The 19,698-nt window shown below is 46.6% G+C and overlaps 3 protein-coding genes across 5 annotated transcripts; 2 read left to right on the plus strand and 1 right to left on the minus strand.

Moving 5' to 3' along the window:
• Positions 1 to 5,550: 5,550 nt before the first annotated feature.
• SYF2 (SYF2 pre-mRNA splicing factor) lies at positions 5,551 to 8,181 on the plus strand. Its single transcript, XM_052810391.1, has 7 exons — positions 5,551 to 5,658; positions 5,741 to 5,848; positions 6,228 to 6,353; positions 6,622 to 6,739; positions 6,861 to 6,951; positions 7,556 to 7,654; positions 7,763 to 8,181. Exons 1-7 carry the CDS (start codon positions 5,599 to 5,601, stop codon positions 7,926 to 7,928), a joined length of 768 nt encoding a protein of 255 aa, XP_052666351.1. The 5' UTR covers positions 5,551 to 5,598; the 3' UTR covers positions 7,929 to 8,181.
• Positions 8,182 to 9,162: 981 nt separating this feature from the next.
• RSRP1 (arginine and serine rich protein 1) lies at positions 9,163 to 14,982 on the minus strand. Of its 2 annotated transcripts, XM_052810389.1 has the most exons (6): positions 14,728 to 14,982; positions 14,448 to 14,503; positions 12,545 to 13,174; positions 12,048 to 12,199; positions 10,740 to 10,823; positions 9,163 to 9,682 (listed from the first exon to the last, which is right to left on the minus strand). In XM_052810389.1, the coding sequence occupies exons 1-6, from the start codon at positions 14,814 to 14,816 to the stop codon at positions 9,500 to 9,502; spliced, it is 1,194 nt and encodes a 397-aa protein (XP_052666349.1). In that variant the 5' UTR covers positions 14,817 to 14,982; the 3' UTR covers positions 9,163 to 9,499. The 2 variants fall into 2 exon arrangements, with proteins under 2 accessions (XP_052666349.1, XP_052666350.1); XM_052810390.1 differs by lacking the exon at positions 9,163 to 9,682 and having other exon boundaries at positions 10,740 to 11,230.
• A 117-nt stretch (positions 14,983 to 15,099) lies between these two features.
• Positions 15,100 to 19,164, plus strand: TMEM50A (transmembrane protein 50A). Of its 2 annotated transcripts, none has more exons than XM_052810392.1 (7): positions 15,100 to 15,237; positions 15,647 to 15,758; positions 16,165 to 16,277; positions 16,675 to 16,742; positions 16,946 to 17,038; positions 18,333 to 18,393; positions 18,695 to 19,164. In XM_052810392.1, exons 2-7 carry the CDS (start codon positions 15,666 to 15,668, stop codon positions 18,738 to 18,740), a joined length of 474 nt encoding a protein of 157 aa, XP_052666352.1. In that variant the 5' UTR covers positions 15,100 to 15,237; positions 15,647 to 15,665; the 3' UTR covers positions 18,741 to 19,164. The 2 variants fall into 2 exon arrangements, with proteins under 2 accessions (XP_052666352.1, XP_052666353.1); XM_052810393.1 differs by lacking the exon at positions 15,100 to 15,237 and adding an exon at positions 15,245 to 15,465.
• The last annotated feature ends 534 nt before the right edge of the window (positions 19,165 to 19,698 follow it).

Consider the following 19,698-nt stretch of genomic DNA (forward strand, 5'->3'; position numbering starts at 1 on the left):
CTGTGATTTATCGGCCCTTAGGGCTGCGAATCCCAATCCATCCCACCCCACGTCCCCCAGCCCATCGTCCCAATTCAAGCTACGATCCCGGATCGATGGGCTGTAACATGGACAGGGAAGGCTTGGGCAAAGCTCGCCCGCAGCCCCTCATTTGGCCGGCACCAGGGACACCCAGCGGGACCCTCCGCACGGTCTCAGGGGGAAAATGGGGTGGATTTTCCATTTTGCTCACCCGCTCGCTGCTAGCATTAAAGGCAAACCATTGCCATCATTTGAACTATATGATCAGGAGCCTAATTCAATACAATCAGGCTCATTGTTTGAGGGTTGAGCATTTAGCTGAAACCCTAAGCCAGTCCTGCAGTAATTTGGCTGGGGAGGAATTGATTTTGACCATCAGCACTTTCTCATTTTCAATAGAGTACGAACGTAACCAGGTTAATTTCTGTTAAGCACATTACCCAGGTACTTTTTGCTCTCCAGCCCAATGATTATGTGTCTGACCTGAAAGATTATAATTGCAACCCAACAGGACACAAACAGTAGTCTGTGATTGAAAGGAACCGGACTGAAAGAAACCCAGCTTCTCTTCTACCTAAAAAACAATCTTCACGTTTCCCCTCTCTCCAAATTTCTTCACGGTTAATGACTACACGCAATAAAGCAGTATATTAGATCTGTTCCAACAAGTTAATATGCTCTGATTAATCTTATCTTCCAATACACTAGTATGTCGCCCATCTTGCTGGACTAATGCAGTTATTGCAAGTTTGATTTGGTCCTGTGCAAGTTTTAGGTCTGGTTTTCTTCTTCTTTACCCAAACCAGCGCTTCTGCTTGCAAAGGGCTTCCCAGCATGGTCGATCCCAGCACCCCATCAGTCCCAGCCCCGGGGCTCCCAGCCACGTGGCCATCCCGAGCGCTGCCTCTTTTCCTGCCGCCAGTTTTCATCCCGGTGACAAAGAAGATTTGGCCACAGGTCTGAGATTCCCAGATGTCGGCACGCCGCTGGTATGGCACTGCAGCGAGCCGGCCCAGAGGGAACACGGTGAACCAACCCCGTATGTGCCACCCAGGCTCACCCCTGTGATTTCCCCCAAAATCCAAAGCGGGGAACGGTCCCGGCACCGCTGCCCGGCTGAGGATGTCCACCCCCCCGCCGCCACCACCCATCCCAAGGGCCGGGACCGGGATGAGCGCAGGCTTGCCTTGTCTCCAGCCCTGCCTGTACATTATTTCTCCTGATCATCATAACTTTCTTCCGCTTCTAAAGCACCTTTCATCACGAAACAGGATGGAGCGCGGCAGCTGTTGAACAGCATGGAGCTGCGCCGCACAGGCAGGGACGGGCAGGAAGTGGAAGCGGCTCCTGCAGCTGCTGGGACGGCGCAGGAGAGCTGTACTCACGCCACCGCATGCTGGGGCCTTATCACATCCCCCAGCACGCTCACGGCTCCCTTCTGACACGCAAGAAGCCCATGTGGCAGGTTGCACGTGACGGCACCGATGTGACACGCGGCGGCTGGGGAGGGGCGAGCTCCCCTGCGGGACCGAGGGGAGAAGAGCCGTCCTCGGCCGCTGCAGAGCATCGCGCCTTCCTGCCCTCTCCAGCAGCACCTGCACCCAGCGCAACAACCCACGGTGCTGCGGGTCTGGCCCGCGGCAGCGCAGGTCCAAGCCCTGGCGTTGCAGCTCCGGATCGTGGCATTGCACACCCAAGCCATGGCGCTGCACACTCGAGCCACGGCGCTGCACACTCGAGCCACGGCATTGCACACCCAAACTGCAGCACTGCACACCCAAACCGCAGCGTCGCACATCCAAACCACGGCATTGCACGTCCAAACCACGGCATTGCACACCCAAGCCATGGCACTGCACACCCGAACCATGGCATTGCACACCCGAACCATGGCATTGCACGCCCACACTTTGGTGTCGCAGGTCTGGCCACAGCACCGCACACCCAGCTCAAGCCACTGCCACCCCCAAGCCAGGTGCTGCAGCAGATCAGCCCTGGCGGGTGGAAAATAGAGGCTGCGCCACGGGACAGAGGCAGCGAGGGCGGACGTTTAGGGAAGAGACGCTGATGGATGCCCCATCTCAGGGCGAGGGACCGGCCGTCCCGGCGTCCCGGCTGTTGTGTTTAAGCACTACCCGCGCAGAGCAAGCTGGGCACGCTGCAGCACCTCGCTTCAGCTCCAGTTTGAGGTTGTCCTCCCTATCCACCCTCCCTTGTGGGTGGGAAATATCCCCAGGGCTGCGGCTTGCTACCTGCGGGGGCTTGGCTCGCGTCCTGGGGAGCACGCTGTGGCCTCTGTTGTGCTGGAGCCACAATTATTTTTCTGAGAAATGACACAAACCCCTCCCTTCCCTGCTGCCCCGGCTGCCTGAGCAGCCCGAGGAGCTTCACACGGTGAGGACGTCCAGCTGCCTTCGCAGGGGCACTCAGCCACGTGCCCTGCGGACTCCCGATAAAAGCGTCACGTTTGCTGCCGTGAATGGGAGATAAACGATGCTGCTCCCCCACCACCCTTCGACCAGGATCTTCCCCTTTGAAAAGGACAAATATAACCGAGATGAGTCAGTTCCTCCGAGCTCCCATCCCCTGTACAATTTGTAACTGGAATTTTTCATTTCGGCACTGCAGGGGAGGCATAACTGGAGAAGACAATGGAGTCAGCTACAACCCAAAAAAGCAGTGCCAATTCTGTGTGCATGAGAAATAAAAACATTTTTTAATCTAAAAATAAATTAACTGTAAGTGACAGCAAGAGCAGATCTGCATGTACTCACTCTCAGCCCGCGCAGGACCAGGCCCTGTTCCTTGGCACAAGGCGGGTTTGGGTGAATTCCCTGCTCTTTCAGGCCAGGTTGGGATTTGCAGCTGTACCACCGAGCCAGGGAGGCACTCGGCACCTGCACCAGGAACCGGGCTTCCTGAGTTGGCATCGGACCCAGAAGCAAATCCACAGAAGCCAGGGAAACCTCTTGGGTTTATTTTCTAACTTTATTACAGCAGTGAGAAGGGAAAAGAGGCTCCACTGAGCTGAGGGCTTGGCTGGGCCAAGGCGCTGCACAAACCCATAAAAACCATCCAGCTTCCCGTGATTAAATAAAGGGTAGCGAGTACGCAAGTGGCTGATGGCCCCACTCTGCAGCTGAGCTGTGGGGACCCCATGTTATGGAGCAGAGCAGATACCTGGGGCAGCCTCTGCCAAGAGTCCACCCTCCTCCCCTGCCACTCGCCCCTCTGCTTGCTCCTAACTTGTGTTTGGAAGAGACATGGAGCAACCCAGTGCTCAGGTATCACAGGAGATTGTCTGGAGGCTCCAGAAAATAAAAGGCTGGTCAAGGGACTGCAGGTGGGAGCTGCAGAGGGGCGCAGCTGATGCAGTGTTTCATGCGTCCGAGAGCCAGGCCAGCATCCCTCCCTGCTCCCAAAACTTCTCTGACCCCAACTGTGGCAACCAGTTCCCACACATGAGGGACATGGAGACAGACCCTGAAGCAGAGCACCGTCTTAGGGCACGTGAGCAGAGCCGGATCCTGCTACTCTTTTTTACAAGCACCAAGAATTGCCGGGACATGGCCAGGGTTGCTGCTGCTGCGGCAAGAAGTTTCTCAGCTTTTCTTTGCTCTTGTCATGCACTGATCACCTTCGCTAAAAACCCTTTCCATGGGGCCACCTACGCAGGCAGTGGGACACCCCTCGCTGCAAAGGGCTCAGAGCCGGCGAGGACAGGACCTAAGGGGCAACCTCATGGCAGAGGGGCCAGGAGCTCCAGACGGAGCAGAGACACATCAGTAAAGCCGTGGCCCAAGCACATCACTCAGATTTTGAGAGCACACTGCCCAATTTACTGCGCAACAACATCAACCGCTTTGCTGGCTGCTTCTTTCAGAAATCTCCCCTCTTCCAGCATCACCGGTCCCTGTCCCCAGTGTGGTGGCAACTCACTCCCTGTGCATGGAAATCCAACAACTCCCAGCCAAGCAGCAAGGATATGGAGAAGGCAGGTGAGGGGGATACCCAAAACCCAAACCACGTTGGGACAATCCTCTCTTTTTTCTGAAGATATTGTCAACAGTGCTATATAAAAGCCTTCTGCCCCCCATTCTTTGCCCCAGTCTACTCTCTTTTACGACACTGGCTTCACTAGGTTGGGTTTCTTTTTTTTCCTCTGACTCGACTCCTTGCTGGGTAACACTGTATTTGATATTTTTAATCACTCAGCATGCATCAGAGTTTGGCAGCGGAAGAAAGTGAAGTTAAAAGAGAACAGAGATAGTTTGCGTTTGCCAGGGCTGCCTGCCATTGCCACAACCCCTCATCGCTTGTGCTGCATTTCCCTCTGCTGGAAAGTCACGAGCCACAGCTGACAAGGTCAATTTAAAAAACATCATCAGCCAGCAGTTATTAACCTTACAGGGTTTGGACTGTTTCTTCAAAGAAAAACAAAAGTCCTGAACCCTTCTGCCTTTAGTGTACAAACATAAAGACATTACACATACATACGGATAGATGCATTTGTATGTGCATACCAATACTACTGATAAACCCTTATAATAAAGCTATATTTGGCTTTGTAAGGCTGGAAGATCCTGGCCACTGCAGCAATATGATGGAAATTTTGACTTTCTTTGCTCAGAAGTTGCAGCAAAACTTTTTGTTTTCTGTGAGAGCTGCAACTTACTCCCTGAGCAAACCTGCTGTGGGTATCCTGAGTGATTCCCGGAGGGGCTGAGTGGCCGGACAGCACAGATAGAGGGATGCTGTTGCTTGCTTTCTCATCCTATGCCAGGCTCTACCCTGGATCTCGCTGGTGCTTCCAGGTGAGCTGAGGCACGGCAGAGTTCATCTGGTTCACGTGCTGCTTCCTTACTTTGACTATGAAGTTTGCATCACCCCATTGATTCGTCGGAAGAAGAAAAAAGGCTGATTAACAGTGTTTAATAAACCACGGAGTCACATCAAGCCTGCAGCAGGCTGCCTGCCTGGACATTAGTGGCTGGAATACAGGGGTAATTTAAAGATTGCTTTCCAGACGGCTGCGAGATGCACTGACAAGGCTTTAAATCTGCCTCCAAAGATAAAAAAAAGGAGGGTCACCGCTTTTCATCTCCTTCTCCTCAGCACACAGAAATTAAGCCCGTAAAGCCCAAACCACCCAGAATGCTGACTCTGGGGTGCTGGCAAGGCCGGGGTCACCTTCCAACAGCCCCTCACGACCCCGGGCTCCTTTTAAATCAGGCAGCAGAAAGGGGAGAAGATGACCAGGAGGCCATCGCAGCAAACCCAGCTACCAGATGTTGGCGGGGAACAAAGCTGGAACCCTCTCCAGCTCCAGGCGTGGTGGTGGGGGGTAAAAAAGCCCCGTAGGCGTCGAGGGGAGGAGAACCGAGGGCCGGTTTAGTGGCGGCGGGGCCCGGGGCTCCCCCACAGCCGAGGCCTCCCCCGCCGCCGCCGCCGCCTCAGGAGGTGAGGGGATGGCAGCGGGAGAGGGGCGGCTGTACCTCCCGCCCGCTGGGGGGCGCTGGCGGTAGCTCTCCGGCAGGAAGCGGGCGAGGCCGGAAGCGGAAGTGTTTATCTTTCGCGATGGCGGCGGCGGAGGTGTCGGCGTTGGGCGGTTTGGGGGTTCCCGATCCCGATGGCGGGGTGAGGCGTCGGCGGTGACAGAAAAGGAAAGGGGGTTTTCGACTCCTTCCCAGTGCCGGTAGCTGAGTGTGGGTTGTTTCAGGGCTCGTCGGGCTCGGAGGACGAGGCGAGGCCTGGCACGGCGGCGGCGGCGGCAGCGCAGAAGCGGGAGGAACGGCTGCGCAAGTTCCGCGAGCTCCACATGAAACGGGTACGCGGCGGCGGCCGGAGCGGGACCGGTTCTTGCTCAACGGTGCCGCTGATACGCGGGGAAAACGAAGCGGAAGGGTCGGTGGGGGTTGCCCGGTCCAGCTCGGGCGCAGGCCGGCCGCGGCCCGGTGGTCCCGGGGAGGTTGTGCCCCCGGTTCGGTGGTGCCATCGCATTGGGGATTCCCCGGCCTATCTCACTCCGGTACGCGCGGGTGACGGTTTCTTTAGCCCTTTGCCAAAAAGCAGCGTTTTACGTGGCACAATCGGTGACCAGCGGCCTGGCCCCGCTCCGGGACGGGCTCCTGCAATCCTCGGGGGTTCCGTTTTTCTCGTTTCTGCGATTGAGCGTTGCTGTGCGTAACAAACCGGTTCGTTCCTAGAACGAGGCTCGCAAACTGAATCACCAAGAAGTGGTGGAAGAAGATAAAAGGCTTAAATTGCCAGCAAACTGGGAAGCCAAAAAAGCTCGGCTGGAGTGGGAGCTGAAGGTGGAGGAAAAGAAGAAGGTAAATGCAAAATTACAGCTCCCCGTGACCCTGCTGAGCCTCAGTCCAAGCGCCTGCAGCAACGCTGAGCCCCCTCTCGTGGTGGCCAGACAGTCTTGGGAGCTTATGCAGACGTTACCCCCACAAAATCCATCTCCTAATTAGACTCCTGATTATCTAAATTACTGTCCTGCACTAGAGGTTGGCTGGACTGATCTAGGTAGTTCTAAGTTTGACGCTTGGCCACTGTCTTGTTGCTAAAAGGGAAGCGTTCTTTGTGCTGCGTTAGGAATGTGCAGCTAGAGGAGAAGACTACGAGCGAGTTAAGCTGCTAGAGATCAGTGCTGAGGATGCCGAGAGATGGGAAAGGAAAAAGAAGAGGAAAAATCCAGATCTAGGATTTTCAGGTATTGGCCTAACTACATAATTGTCTGTGTTCCTAATGAAAACCTTTGTTAGTATTTCACCTGCAAAGTGAACCATGAAATAAAAACCTTCACCTCAATGCCAATTCATTTTCTTCCCAAGATTACGCGGCTGCTCAGCTGCGCCAGTACCAGAGGTTAACCCGGCAGATCAAACCTGACCTGGAGCAGTACGAGAAGCTGAAAGAGCAGTAGTAAGTTTTGATTTCAGTCATCTGATACCATCTGTGGTATTTCTAAATTATTAGCAAACACTGAAGATTTAAACTAATCCTTACAGTGCATGCATGTTCCCATATGCACTGTAATTTTAATTAACCTTTTAACACGATCTTAAAATGCGTGGCCTGATAATCTACTCCACAATCCTTGCTTCGGTAGGTAACTGTGGTAATTGATGAGGTTCTTTTCTTCAAACTGAGTTTGAAGAAGTATTTTGTCAATTAAATTGTATTTAAATGTGTGAATTGATGACTCTTGTTTCTTGGAGTAGGTTTTGGGTTTTTTTAAGCAGCCTGGCACAGTTTAAGAACAGACTGACCGACAGATGAGAACTTGCCAAGTTTGCATTCAGACAGATTTAGAATTTCAGTGGGTTTCTCTATCTCTGGTAGGCGTGTGCTAGTGTCTCTCAAAATAATTAAGAGAGCTTGTTTATATCAACATGTTCTCATCTGAATCTTGGGCTCCCACAGTTCAGTGCCTTGAAATCTTACATTAAAAATCAAAGCAGCAGTGAAACCTCAAAGCAATCAGTACAGTTGTGTAAAATGCTGCCCATCTGTTACTCTTGTCCAGTGGTGAAGCGCTTTATCCCACATCCGACAGTCTTCTCCATGGAACTCACGTGCCATCTAAGGAAGGGGTTGATAGAATGGTTGCGGATCTTGAAAAACAGTAAGTAAATACAAAGATAAAACAAAGAAGTGTGTGACATGAAGCTTTGTGTAATCAAATCCACAGGATTCACCCACAGGTCTTCAAACACTGCTGCTTGTCTTACAGAATTGAAAAGCGTGAAAAATACAGTCGACGACGTCCTTACAATGACGATGCAGACATCGACTACATCAACGAGAGAAACGCCAAGTTCAATAAGAAGGCAGAGAGGTTCTATGGGAAGTACACGGCTGAGATTAAACAGAACTTGGAGAGAGGAACAGCCGTCTGAACTGTCATCTCCCACAAAGCATGTACGACAGCCCTACTGCATCTATTAAACTTTGGTATAGAGATTTTGCAGGCAATTTCAAGTTGTATCAAAAACCCCACTTTGTAGACCTCATTAGCTAATTTGTAAAATCAATAGTATATTTAATGTAATAACTTGCATAAAACCTTCAGCTGTATATGGCTTTTACTTACAGAAGTAACCAGCTTGTGCAATTTCATGTTCTAAATAAACACAAACTCTTATCACTTGATTTAGAATAAAGCTTGTCTTCATTCTTCAGTAGCTGGAGACTGGTAAAGTCCCTGAAAACACTTGTTTAGCAAGAAGGCAAAAGAATGCTTAAGGAACACATGTGACCTTTCTGTGAAAAAGAAGCTACCCTCAGCTGCCTGTCATGTGCCTGAGTTTGGAGTTTTTCCATGGGCAGCACCTGCACAGCACAGCTGTCCCCTACCCAGGCAGCAATGCCTGTCCTCCTCACCCACAGGGCAAGGAACAGGGACTCTCTCAAGCATTAACTTTAGTTGCCACAAAATACACAATCCTTAGTATGTCTGCTAGCCTTGTCTTAGCAATTTAAGTTTCTTAAAGAAGCTTCCAGACTGGAGGAGTTAAAGTCAGTTTATTTTACTAACCATTGATTTTTACAAAAAAAAAAAAAAGTTTAACTGATTGCTCCAAAACCATGCAACAGCCTGTTGACTTGCATGCTTCTCTTCAGAGACTTGATGGAGGTCTGTGAGCCACAGCACCAAGTGCAGTGTACTGCTAAATGGTGGCACTCTGAACAGCTACAGCCTCCTCCCCTAACTTCACCAGTTGCTTACTACCTTACACAGGGAGCTTTTAAAGGCTGTTTTTAAAGCAACCAAAATCAAAACACAAGCCAGCACTGACTCAAGTTCAGCATTAGAAGTCAGCAGAAGTGGCAGCCGCTCAGGTGCAATGCTTTCACCAGTTACTTAGAATGGTGACAGCTTCACACATGGCAGTCAGGTGTACATCCAACACAAGCTTTCCACTTGCAGAGGGGTATCTGGGGAAATGAGGCTGGAGGCCCTGAACTACACAGCCTGGACAGGAACGATTCCAGTGTATGATGCAAAAAATTACCTTCTGCTGCACTTTGTGATAACAGTAGAGTAACAGAAAGTTAAACCCAGAAATAACCATTTAAAGGACACAGTCAACTTAGAACCAAACACAGGTCTAATACTTGACACATTGAGAAGCCAGTGCAAAACTAAAGTTTATTTACTTAAGTAAACAGTTACACAATGTAAATCAAGTGTTCAAAATAACAGCTACCGAACTATTGTTTAGAAAAAGTTACCCACCTGTAAGTTCTAGTCCATTAAAGCAATACAAAATATTTACAAATATACACAAGATTCCCATCTGTGGCTTCTGGATCACTGTGCTCTAGATCTGAAAGAGAAACCTAAGATTCCAAAATTAAGATCTCAGAATAAATACTCAGTATGAACAAGTCTCCAACCTTATCAGAAAATTTCAGATCTCACTAAAGTATGCATAATGTGGCAGTCAGAAACAGCGACAAAAATACGCTAGCGTGCCCTGAACGGTGCACTTTTAGGTGAGAAGTTTAAAAATGTTTTCTTCTCCTTCTTGACAGGAACCCATTGCCCATAGGGACTTCCCTTTCTGTCATCTTCTCTTCCTGGAGAAACTGTCGGTTCTTTAACAACATGGCTTGCTGGCTTCTGTAGTACTGGTTTTGCCATTGTATTCTGGAAAAAGAAATTACCTTTAGAAACACTAGAATGAGAAGGAATGTACTAAGAGCCATCAACATCAAGGGTCTATTTGTACTGGTAAGACAAATGTTTTCATACACTTAATTGACACAGGATTCAGGGAAGCTGCTTTTTCATTAGTTCTGCATTATTAAAACACATCCAAACATTTAATTTGAAGTAAGTTCTGGTGTAAACCAGTTCTGGCATACACTTTTGAGCCTATAGTACATTATAGGCATTCAACATTAAGCACTAAAAGGTAAACATCTATTTTAAACACACTACTGTAGTGTGTTCACAGTGCTCTACTGTTAAAGGGCTGATCTCCAGGAAGGTAATTATCAAATCATGAAATTCAACTTGTTACTATCAATAAAGATCTTCAATCTGGCAACCAATGCTGGGGAAAGCCTAACACCGTGTCCTGGTTTTGGCTGAGATAGAGTTAATTTTCTTTCTAGTAGCTTCTAGTATAGTGTTATGTTTTGGATTTAGTATGAGAAGAATGTTGATAATACACTGATGTTTTAGTATAAACACTACATAGCAACAACTAAGTCAAGGATTTTTCCGCTTCTCACACCCAGCCAGCAAGAAGGTTGAAGGGGCACAAGGAGTTGGGAGGGGACACAGCCAGGACAGCTGACCCAAACTGGCCAAAGGGGTATTCCATACCATGTGACGTCATGCCCAACACATAAACTGGGGGGAATTGGCCAGGAGGGGTGGATCACTGCTCGGGAACCGACTGGGCATTGGTCTGCGAGTGGTGAGCAATTGCATTGTGCATCACTTGTTTTGTATATTCCAATCCTTTTATTATTGTAATTTTATTATTATTTTCTTCCTTTTCTGTCCTAGTAAACCATCTTCATCTCAACCCACAAGTTGTTGTGGTTTTTTTTTTTCCCCCAATCCTCTCCCCCATCCCACTGGGTGGGGGGAGTGAGCGAGCAGCTGCCTGGTGCTTCCGTTGTCAGCTGGGGTTAAACCATGATACACAGGAGGGATGAAGTACTGGAATTCCATCTTGGGAAATCACACTTACGTTAGGACTGAAAGAAATGCTTCTCTGTATGGTTGCTCTCTCCATTCCACTCTTGGTCATGTCTTCTGCTAGTCTTCTGGGTTGCTAGAGAAGAGCACACGCAGCTTAAGTGGGAGGATACATAATTCTGTGCAAGTTAAGGCAGTTACTAGATAGTATGAACTTTCTGGTAGAGTTGTTTCAGGCATTTACATCAAAAGTAGCTGTAAGCTACTAAATATGCAAACAGATCAATGTTGAACTCAATTCAAAAAGCATTCAGTATTTTTACCAATGTCATTGTGCCAATTCACACGTGACCTGATATCCATGCCCCAGTTACAGTTTTAAAATGGATTCAAATGATTCAAAGCATGGACTGCCATACAATGAAGTGTAGAGCTAGAGCAAGTTGCATTAAGTTCTGCATATCCCTCCTGCAGAGCTTTGGATAATGACAATAAACTTATCTGCAAGTGATGCAGGCCTCTTCTTCTGTACTCTCTCAACATCTGGAATATATTGCATATATTATGAAAGGGATGCCTGTACCATTTGTCTAAAACCCTTAGTAAATTTACTTCCATTTGAAATAGCAGTATCTGATCAATGTAACAGTTATTGCAGTTTTGTATTTACCATGAATCAGGTTAACACACCATAACAACAGAGGCAAACTAAAATTCAAATTCAATTTAAGCTGCTCAAGTTTCTCCCTCCCTTAAATTCACAGCAGCTACAGCCCACAAGTCCCTTAATTACCAACAGATTTTCTTCATCATGTCTGGAACCATAGTCATGATTTCTATAAGACAGAAATAAAGTATGTAAAATGCATTGTGTGCTTGGGTATGTAATTTCTGGGAAACAGTTTGTTGCACATGAAAAGCTTTTAACAGTCAAAAAGGGTAGAAAGATTTAACCTTTAAAAAAAACCCACACTATTCACTAGGTTTGGCAAGGAGACTCCTCGCTTTAGGTCAGGAACACATAAACTAGTCCAATTAATGGGCAATATCTTACTAGAAGAACAACTCAAAAGAACAAGCTACATTCACCTCTCCTTCCCAACCTATCACAACTGGAAAGCCTGCATGTACTCGGTGGATCAACCACCTCTTAAAGAGTCCATACTACTTTCAGCTTAACACAAAGTCTACAGTGGTTTCCAGAGTCCTTTTTAGCATTCTGGTAAATCTCAAGTTTTTGTTCAAGGGTTTGAATTCATCATCACAAAGTCCACAGTTAAAAACTGTAACACATCTATGCAGACGACAAGTTTTTAGAAGTGTTTACCTTTTCATTGAGAATACTCCAGTTCATACTTACCTCAGCTGACTCTCCAGGATCTTCATGCTCTTTTTCATTTTTTATCTCTTTGGAAGGAGTAAGGATCTTCAAGCTTGCTGGCAAGACTATGTTATCTGTTCCCAGAGCTTTTGCAGCATTAGCTTTCGCAATTTCCAGGAGTTCCCTCTTGTCTACAAAAGGAAAAAAAAAAGTGTCATTCTCTTATGTTTAAATCAACACATACCTACTCATACAAGCCTAAAAACTGCAGGCTTACTATCAGTGTAACCTATGTAAGCATCAACTGTGATGAATTTTCATCAGAACTTAGGAGATTTAGCTCCAGTTGCAAAGAATATGCTCTGAACTATTTTTTTAAATACAGTTTTATAACCATGCAGAGATTTTCTTCCACATAGCCATTATCACTTATGCTCTATAAAGCAAGTACATAGATGAGAATTTGACTGTTAAAATATAAATTGTATGTTTTGCGGTTTTCACACAATGGAAGTCTCAAAAAAAAAAAAAAGTACCTTTTTCACTCAAATGGAGAGGTGACCTACTCCGAGATCTTGTTCGTGACCTGCTTCTCCAGCTCCTGTAAGCTTCGGGATATATTGTTCGCCCAAATCCATAATATCTTCGGCCTCTTGAACGTGATCTGCTTCTCGAATAGGACCTTCTGTAATACGATCTTCCACGAGACCACGACCTACTGCGTGATCTATACCTTGGAGGAGAGCGGTGGTACCTCCTGTAGTGTCTGGCATGGTACCTTCCTCGGTATCTCATGTAGCCACGTGATCTTGACCGACTTCTGGAATACGAACGGGAGCATCTTCTGTACCTTTGGGAACGATTTCTTCTAGCCCATGACCTTGATCTTGATCTGGACCGGCTCCAACTCCTGGAGGAAGCTGAAGAGGAACTACTTGAACTGGACTGTGAACTGCAAGAGGATCTGCTAGATGATCTTGTTGATGACCTATCACAACTTCGCTTGGATCTCAAAGACGACTCTCTCTTCTTCGGTGAGCTGAGGGTTAAGTCATCCATGAAGCCTGTCATATCTTCAGTTTTCCTAACCACCATTTTCTCCATGCAGGTACTTTCAGAAGCTGGTTCCGTTTTTATTGTTGTTCTGCAATACCCGGTCTCTGTTCCTGTTGTGGGTGGGGAGGGGGAAGCTAATCATTTACATGCATCAAGTCATTTATACAGCAACAACAAATATTATGACTGACACACAGGCAAAAAGTTCAAGGATAATTAAACACACCACCAATGCTCATCCAGTTTATCAGCATGTTTTGCACATGACAATGTTAAGTTTCATCATTTCCTCTCCTGTAGTCAGCCTTCTATATAAAATAAAAAAGGCTTCAGTTTAAACCATGAGTAGTTCTGTGTGGAATTTTGAAGAGAAGTTTGTTTGTTCGTTGCCCTTTGTTTGCTAGGTAAGCACAAACCTTCTGTGAAAAAGATACGAGTTAATACCTTTTTTTTCTCCAAACACAATTTTCAAGGTATGTTATCTTTAATCTATTCTTACTGCAGCCTATCACATCTACAAGGCAAAATAACCATTTGCCTTCCAGATCAGTACAAACTGAAGTTTTCTTCTTCAGTTCTATAGAGATTAAGTTTTACTGTTGTCGTCCAACAGGGGAAAGAAAAAAAAAAAACAAAACCTTCAAGGTACAAAGCAGCCACTTCAAGATCTTAACCATATCATTTTACAAGACTATCTGCACAAAGCTCCACACATCCCAGCAGCATATATAGCAAGCTGCTATTAAAAACATTCTACATAACTAGTGAAAAATACAGCTAATGATTCACTGGATGTGACCTGTAAAGGACAGAACACTTGTTAAGCTTATATATTAATAATTAAAATGGCTGTCCCTCTAGTGGCAGCCATTTTATATCTACAAAGGTTACTGTATTCTATCACCAGTATTTAAACCCTGAGTTACGTCACCACTTAACAGTTTAAGGAAGCTTGCTTTATCACAAAATTGCTATGCAGTGGTCGTCGTAAACCAAAGTTACCAAATAGACGTTAAAACCCTACTGAAACCAATCAAGGCTACTAAGGTCTACACGAGTTTGGAAGAAGCATTCCCCTTGCTACTACTAAAGCCAAGGTTTGTCTACTTCACCTCTAAACAAAGGCCAAGGTCACAAGCACTATACAGGGCACAGCTAAGACAAAACAACTGATTAATTCTGGTCTCCTCCAACACTGCCCCCAGCTCCCATCGCTAAGCTACCTAGACATCACTGTTTCCAACAAGGTGCACACTGGGGACATCTCAAGTATCCCCACGGCACCGACCTGCACCCGGCAAGCCACAGACGGGCACTGACCCCTTAGCGGGCCGAGTTTGCACGGACGGCATTTCACGTCAGAGGCTGTTCACGGACACTTACCGCTGGGAGCCGCCGGACACCCCCGGTGCTGGTTCCCGTGAGACACCAGGGCGCTTCTGTAACGAAAAGAAACGTGAACAACGGGTGTCCCCCACCCCGCCATCAGCCCGCAGCAGTGGCCCCCCCAACGCGTTCAAACACAAAGACAAGTAACGGCCTCCCCGCTCCCACCGACCCCAAGAACCACTTTTTGCGAACACACCCCCCCTCTCCCCCACCTCAGGGCTCCCAGGAGCTGTGTCCCCCTCCCCCCCCCCCCCGCCATTCCCCACCAACTCACCGGCTCCAGCCAGCCGGGCTTCCCCCACACGGATCCTGCTCCAGCGGCGACGCCTGAGGAGACAACCCCGCTTCATGAGTCACCCCCATAGCGACCGGCCAGGCTCCTCCACCCAGGAAACAAACCGCGACACAACCCCCGGCAGGACTCAGCCCTCACAACAGCCGCCGCCCGCTCCCGCCGCCCAGCAGCGACTGAGGGAAGCCGAGAACCTTCCAGAACCCTCCCCTCCCCTTACGCAACAGGGAACCAGGGCGCAGGCGCAAAGGGCGAGGGCCTTCCTTCCCCGCGCATGCGCACTGCCCGCCATCACTCCCCCGCCGCTAGTACTGCAGCCTATGCGCAGTAGGATTCGTCTGGGATTCGCCTGCAACCCAGTGCGCCTGCGCGCAGCCGCCCCGTCTCTAGCGGGGGGGGGGGGCTCGGCGGAGCGCCGCGCATGCGCTGTGTGGGCGGGGTCGGTGGCGAGGTGGGGGAGGCTGGCGGCCAACGGTCGTTCCCCGCCCTCAGGTAAGCGGGGACGCGGTGTGAGGCGCCGGTTCGGGGCCTGAGCGCTCCCCGGGTAGGGCGGGACGCTTGACCGGAGCCGCCTTCTCCCCTCCCGGATGGCCGTAGCCCCGCTGGATGTCTCCGGCCTTGGGTGCGGGAGGGCGGCGGGGCCCCCGCCTCCGCGGGCTGGGTGCGCTGACCGGCAGTGTCTTCGGTTTGTAGGCCGTCGCCTCTCCAGCCGTGTCCCGGGTGGGTGCTGGCGGCCAGGGTCTGTCAGCTGCTCTGCTCGGTCGTCTTTCGGGAAGGGGGCCCCGGCTGTGGTAGCGTTTAGCGGTTCTAAGCTGCCTCGCGCGGTGCGCGTTGCTGTATGCCAGCTCCTGATGTGCGATGCGTTTCCTCTTGGAAAGAAAAGTCCCTTTTTCTTCTGCAGTTCTTCAGAGCGCTGAAAAATGTCAGGTTTTCTTGAGAGCTTGAGGTGCTCGGAGTGTGTTGACTGGGGAGAGAAACGAAACACGATTGCCTCTGTTGCTGCGGGAGTGCTGGTATGTACGGCTTCTCTTACGCTGCTTTTGGGCTTTTTAGATGTCAGCTGTCGATAAGCTAAAAATTATTAGCCGTCTGAAGTAAAAGGAAGAACAGGGATACATAGTCCTCGTATGTTGGAGCAGAGTTAACGACAAAATCTGTTTGGGGTGCTTGCATCCACGTGCTACTTATGTTTCGCAGTTTCTACCCACGTAATAACTATTGGGAGTAGGTAAATCTCCGGCTTTGCATTTAACCTTGTTCCTAAGTTGATGTCAAAACTAGTTACGCTATCAGTTGACTCTGGGTTGGAGACTGTAAGAATGATTTTATATATTAATGTTTTCTAGAGTAATCTTATATATTGTTAAAAGGCTCATGTTCGTATTTTAAGGTATTGTGCTTTTTCTTCTTTTTTAATAGTTTTTTACAGGTTGGTGGATAATCATAGATGCAGCTGTAAAATATCCTAAAGTGGAAGACTTCAACCATTCATACCATGCTTGTGGGGTTATAGCCACTATTGCATTCCTAATGTAAGTGTAACGTCTTGATCAGAGCTACACACTCCTAGAACTTATTTTATGCAATTAATAAAAGAACACATAGTATTAAATGGAGAGGTAACTAAGAATAACAAATCAAGTTACTATCTGAGTATCTCTAATATCTTTCTTATATTTGTTGATATTTATAGTAAGGAACTATTTTTAAAAAATTAAGTATATAGTACAGGTCTGAGTCTTATTAGTCTTTGGAGAAATGCTTTCCAAGTTTAGCCTTGTCTTTCTTTTAAAAAAAAAACAACAAACCAAAAACCACAACATCATCCTTTCTATATAGGTTTCTGAGAAGTTTCTCCTATTGTTTTGTAAATGCTTACTTCTTGCTTTACCTATGTTTACCCCGTTTTATCCTGTTTTGCTGGTACAGGATCAATGCCGTGTCTAATGGACAAGTGCGGGGTGACAGTTACAGTGAAGGCTGTCTAGGACAAACAGGTATGGTGGTGTAGGCTATTGTATAGCGATAGATCTGTGAAGCCCTTAGTCTTGGAAGAGTTGTAAGAGCTGTACCAGTGTGCACATTGTGTATCTGTGCATAGCTCTGGTGTGTGACAGGCACTCTGAAACAAAAGCATGCTGAAAGTCACAAATGTCTGTACTCGGACAGAGGCACAGAACATCCCTATATCTTTTTCAAGGTGCTCGGATCTGGCTCTTCATTGGTTTCATGATGGCTTTTGGATCTCTGATTGCTTCCATGTGGATCCTTTTTGGAGGCTATGTTGTTAAAGGTAAGATACAGCATGGAATGTGACCTGATCCATTTTTTAAAATTTAAAGTATTTGAAATGACTATTGAATTTTAGAACTTATTTTTAGTTAAGTTTCTAGGCAGGCCCAGCTTTAATATTTTGGTTCCCTACGCACCACTATTCCATACTATCTACTATTATTGGGATGGATTTTATCTACTTCTAAGTCACAAACTTCCAACTAGCCTCACTAGAAACACAGGTCTCAACTGAGAACTGAACTGATACAGTTAGACTGCTGCAGTTACATGGGAATAATTCCCTGGATGAATGCTTATTCCCAGAATAAAAATTACTGACTTCATGCAGATTGCTCCCAAAGCCTATATGCTAAATTAGCAAAAGGGAAGAAATTAATTCAAATTGCCTATTTAAATTCATACCTTAACATGTACCACAGTAACTTTTTGTGAAGGCAAGTCTTGAGAAAGACGTGAAAACTGCAGTGTGTTAGTCTTTGTTCTTCAAAAGGAAGTTAGGTCACTTAAGTAAATGTAAAGCTACTACTTGTATGTGGAGCTGAAGTGAATTTCAGACTAGTCAGGGCACATCGGTGGTTTTGTTTACATTCTTGTCAGCTTTTGCCTTACTCAATTCACAGGGGATTTTCAAGGAAAACTAGGTGCGTTAGTTGCATAGGAGTGCTAATGTGCACTCCCATTTTGTGTGTCGATATATATGAATATATATGTATATATATTTAGACACACATGCATTCCAAACAGGATGTGCAGTCCCATGTAGTAATTACAGTCTTCGTGAGCATTGCATTTGAGAGGCACATTTTTGGTTATAGAACAGGACAGGATTCTTTTATTTGGAAAGCTGAATGATGGCGGGGGAGCACAAAAGCTGTTGAATTAAATTTCCAGTGAGGTAAGGCTTACGCTTGTGTTCTGCGTCACACCACTGAGCAACAGGGATTGGAGGCGGCCATCTTGTTAGAGAAAGAAAGGGGTCTGCACAGTGCTGTCTTAATTGTATGTGAGAACAATCTGGCTTAGGCAGATTTGTTGTGTAGTAGCAACAGCACTACGAGTTTGTTGTCACTTCACTCCTGCATCTTGTTGGGAATCCTACATGGTAATGGATCCCTCTGTCAAACTTGGCTCCTTACCACTCCTTCACAGTGCATAGACTCCAGATATTCCTATTTAAATGAAACTGGTTATCTTTGTTAACATGTGCAATTTAGTGTCTCTGAAATGTCAGAGATGGGATATGCTTGAAAATGACTTCAAAAAAATTTATGGAGATTTTTTTCTTGTGTTAGAAAAACCAGTAGTATACCCAGGAATAGCTGTGTTCTTCCAGAATGCGTTCATCTTTTTTGGGTAAGACTATCTTCCATTGTCCATTTTTTGTCTAATTTGTTTTTAATGATAAAAACTGAAACTTGGTGTAACCTGGTTTTGGTTTTTTTTTTCTTAAACCCTGTTTGGTAACTAGACACGTGTGAATAAACTGCTGGTAAAGGCAGTAGATCTCTGGGGTCTGTCTGCATAGGTTTCGTTGCAGGACCAGGAATTGGATTTACAAATACTACAACTTGCTCCCTGAAATCATGTAGTTAAAGTACTAGTTATTTGATTTGCTCCATTATGTACTCATGTCCCTTTATTCTGTTTTAAACAGAGGACTGGTCTTTAAATTCGGTCGCACGGAAGACTTGTGGCAATGAACATGCCTGTGGAAGTGCATTGGCCATGCTGGTTTTTTAACTGCACACTCCCAAATTTTGTAAAACCATTTTGTAAACAGTAACCTTCAATTGTGTCTAAAGATAAAATAAGGAAAACTTAAATCATAGCACTAAAAATTCTGGTTCTATTCTGTTTCATTTTTTTACTCTTGTATGTTGATTTAAATGTTGTAATGTTTTTGACAAACGTAAAATTGCTACGAGTAACAATGGCAGTCACTTTTATGATACAATGTTTGCTACAAGTAAATAGTATAGTGGAAAATGGATGTATTTAACCAGCTGTTTCTATGACGTTATCTACAGTCCAAGACTTACTAAATGCTTTAAAACAAATTTTTAACATATATTTATTAAATATTTCCTATATCTGGACAATATAACCATTTCTTCAATTTCAAAACTTACTGTGTGTGGCTTTTCTTGCATAATATAGAACTATGCTGCTTTGGGATTCCCCCCCCCCAAATATTTAATTTATCCTGTGGCAATAATGAGGAAGTCTCTGGTGAGTAACAACTTGCAGCTGCTGTGGATGACATTGTAGAGGCACAAGTACAAATGATGAAGTGGCTCTAGATGGAAGTAGCTCATCAACAAAGCCTGCTGTCAACTATTTTCTAACCACTGTAAAAAAAAAAAAAGGAAGAGTAGTCTTCAGATCAGAGTCCTCTCTTCGGCAAAGAGTACTCCTCAGACCAGGGACGGTCACTACCAGGGAGAATTTTGATCCTGTATCTGCCCCTTCCTATGCATTCACCTAGGCTAGTTGCCCAAGAAATCAATGCTAAAAGAGATGTGGGAAAAAGGGAGGGAATAAAATACTATTCTTTAAAAGCACTCCTGCTAGAAAACAGCCATTTGTGTTGCAGAAGTTATGTTTGGTTGGTTGCTGGGAAGTTAAGAAAGTGGAGAACACAAGTTGAGCCTGGATTAG

Source organism: Harpia harpyja, chromosome 16 (assembly GCF_026419915.1).
Source record: "Harpia harpyja isolate bHarHar1 chromosome 16, bHarHar1 primary haplotype, whole genome shotgun sequence".
NCBI lineage: Eukaryota > Metazoa > Chordata > Aves > Accipitriformes > Accipitridae > Harpia > Harpia harpyja.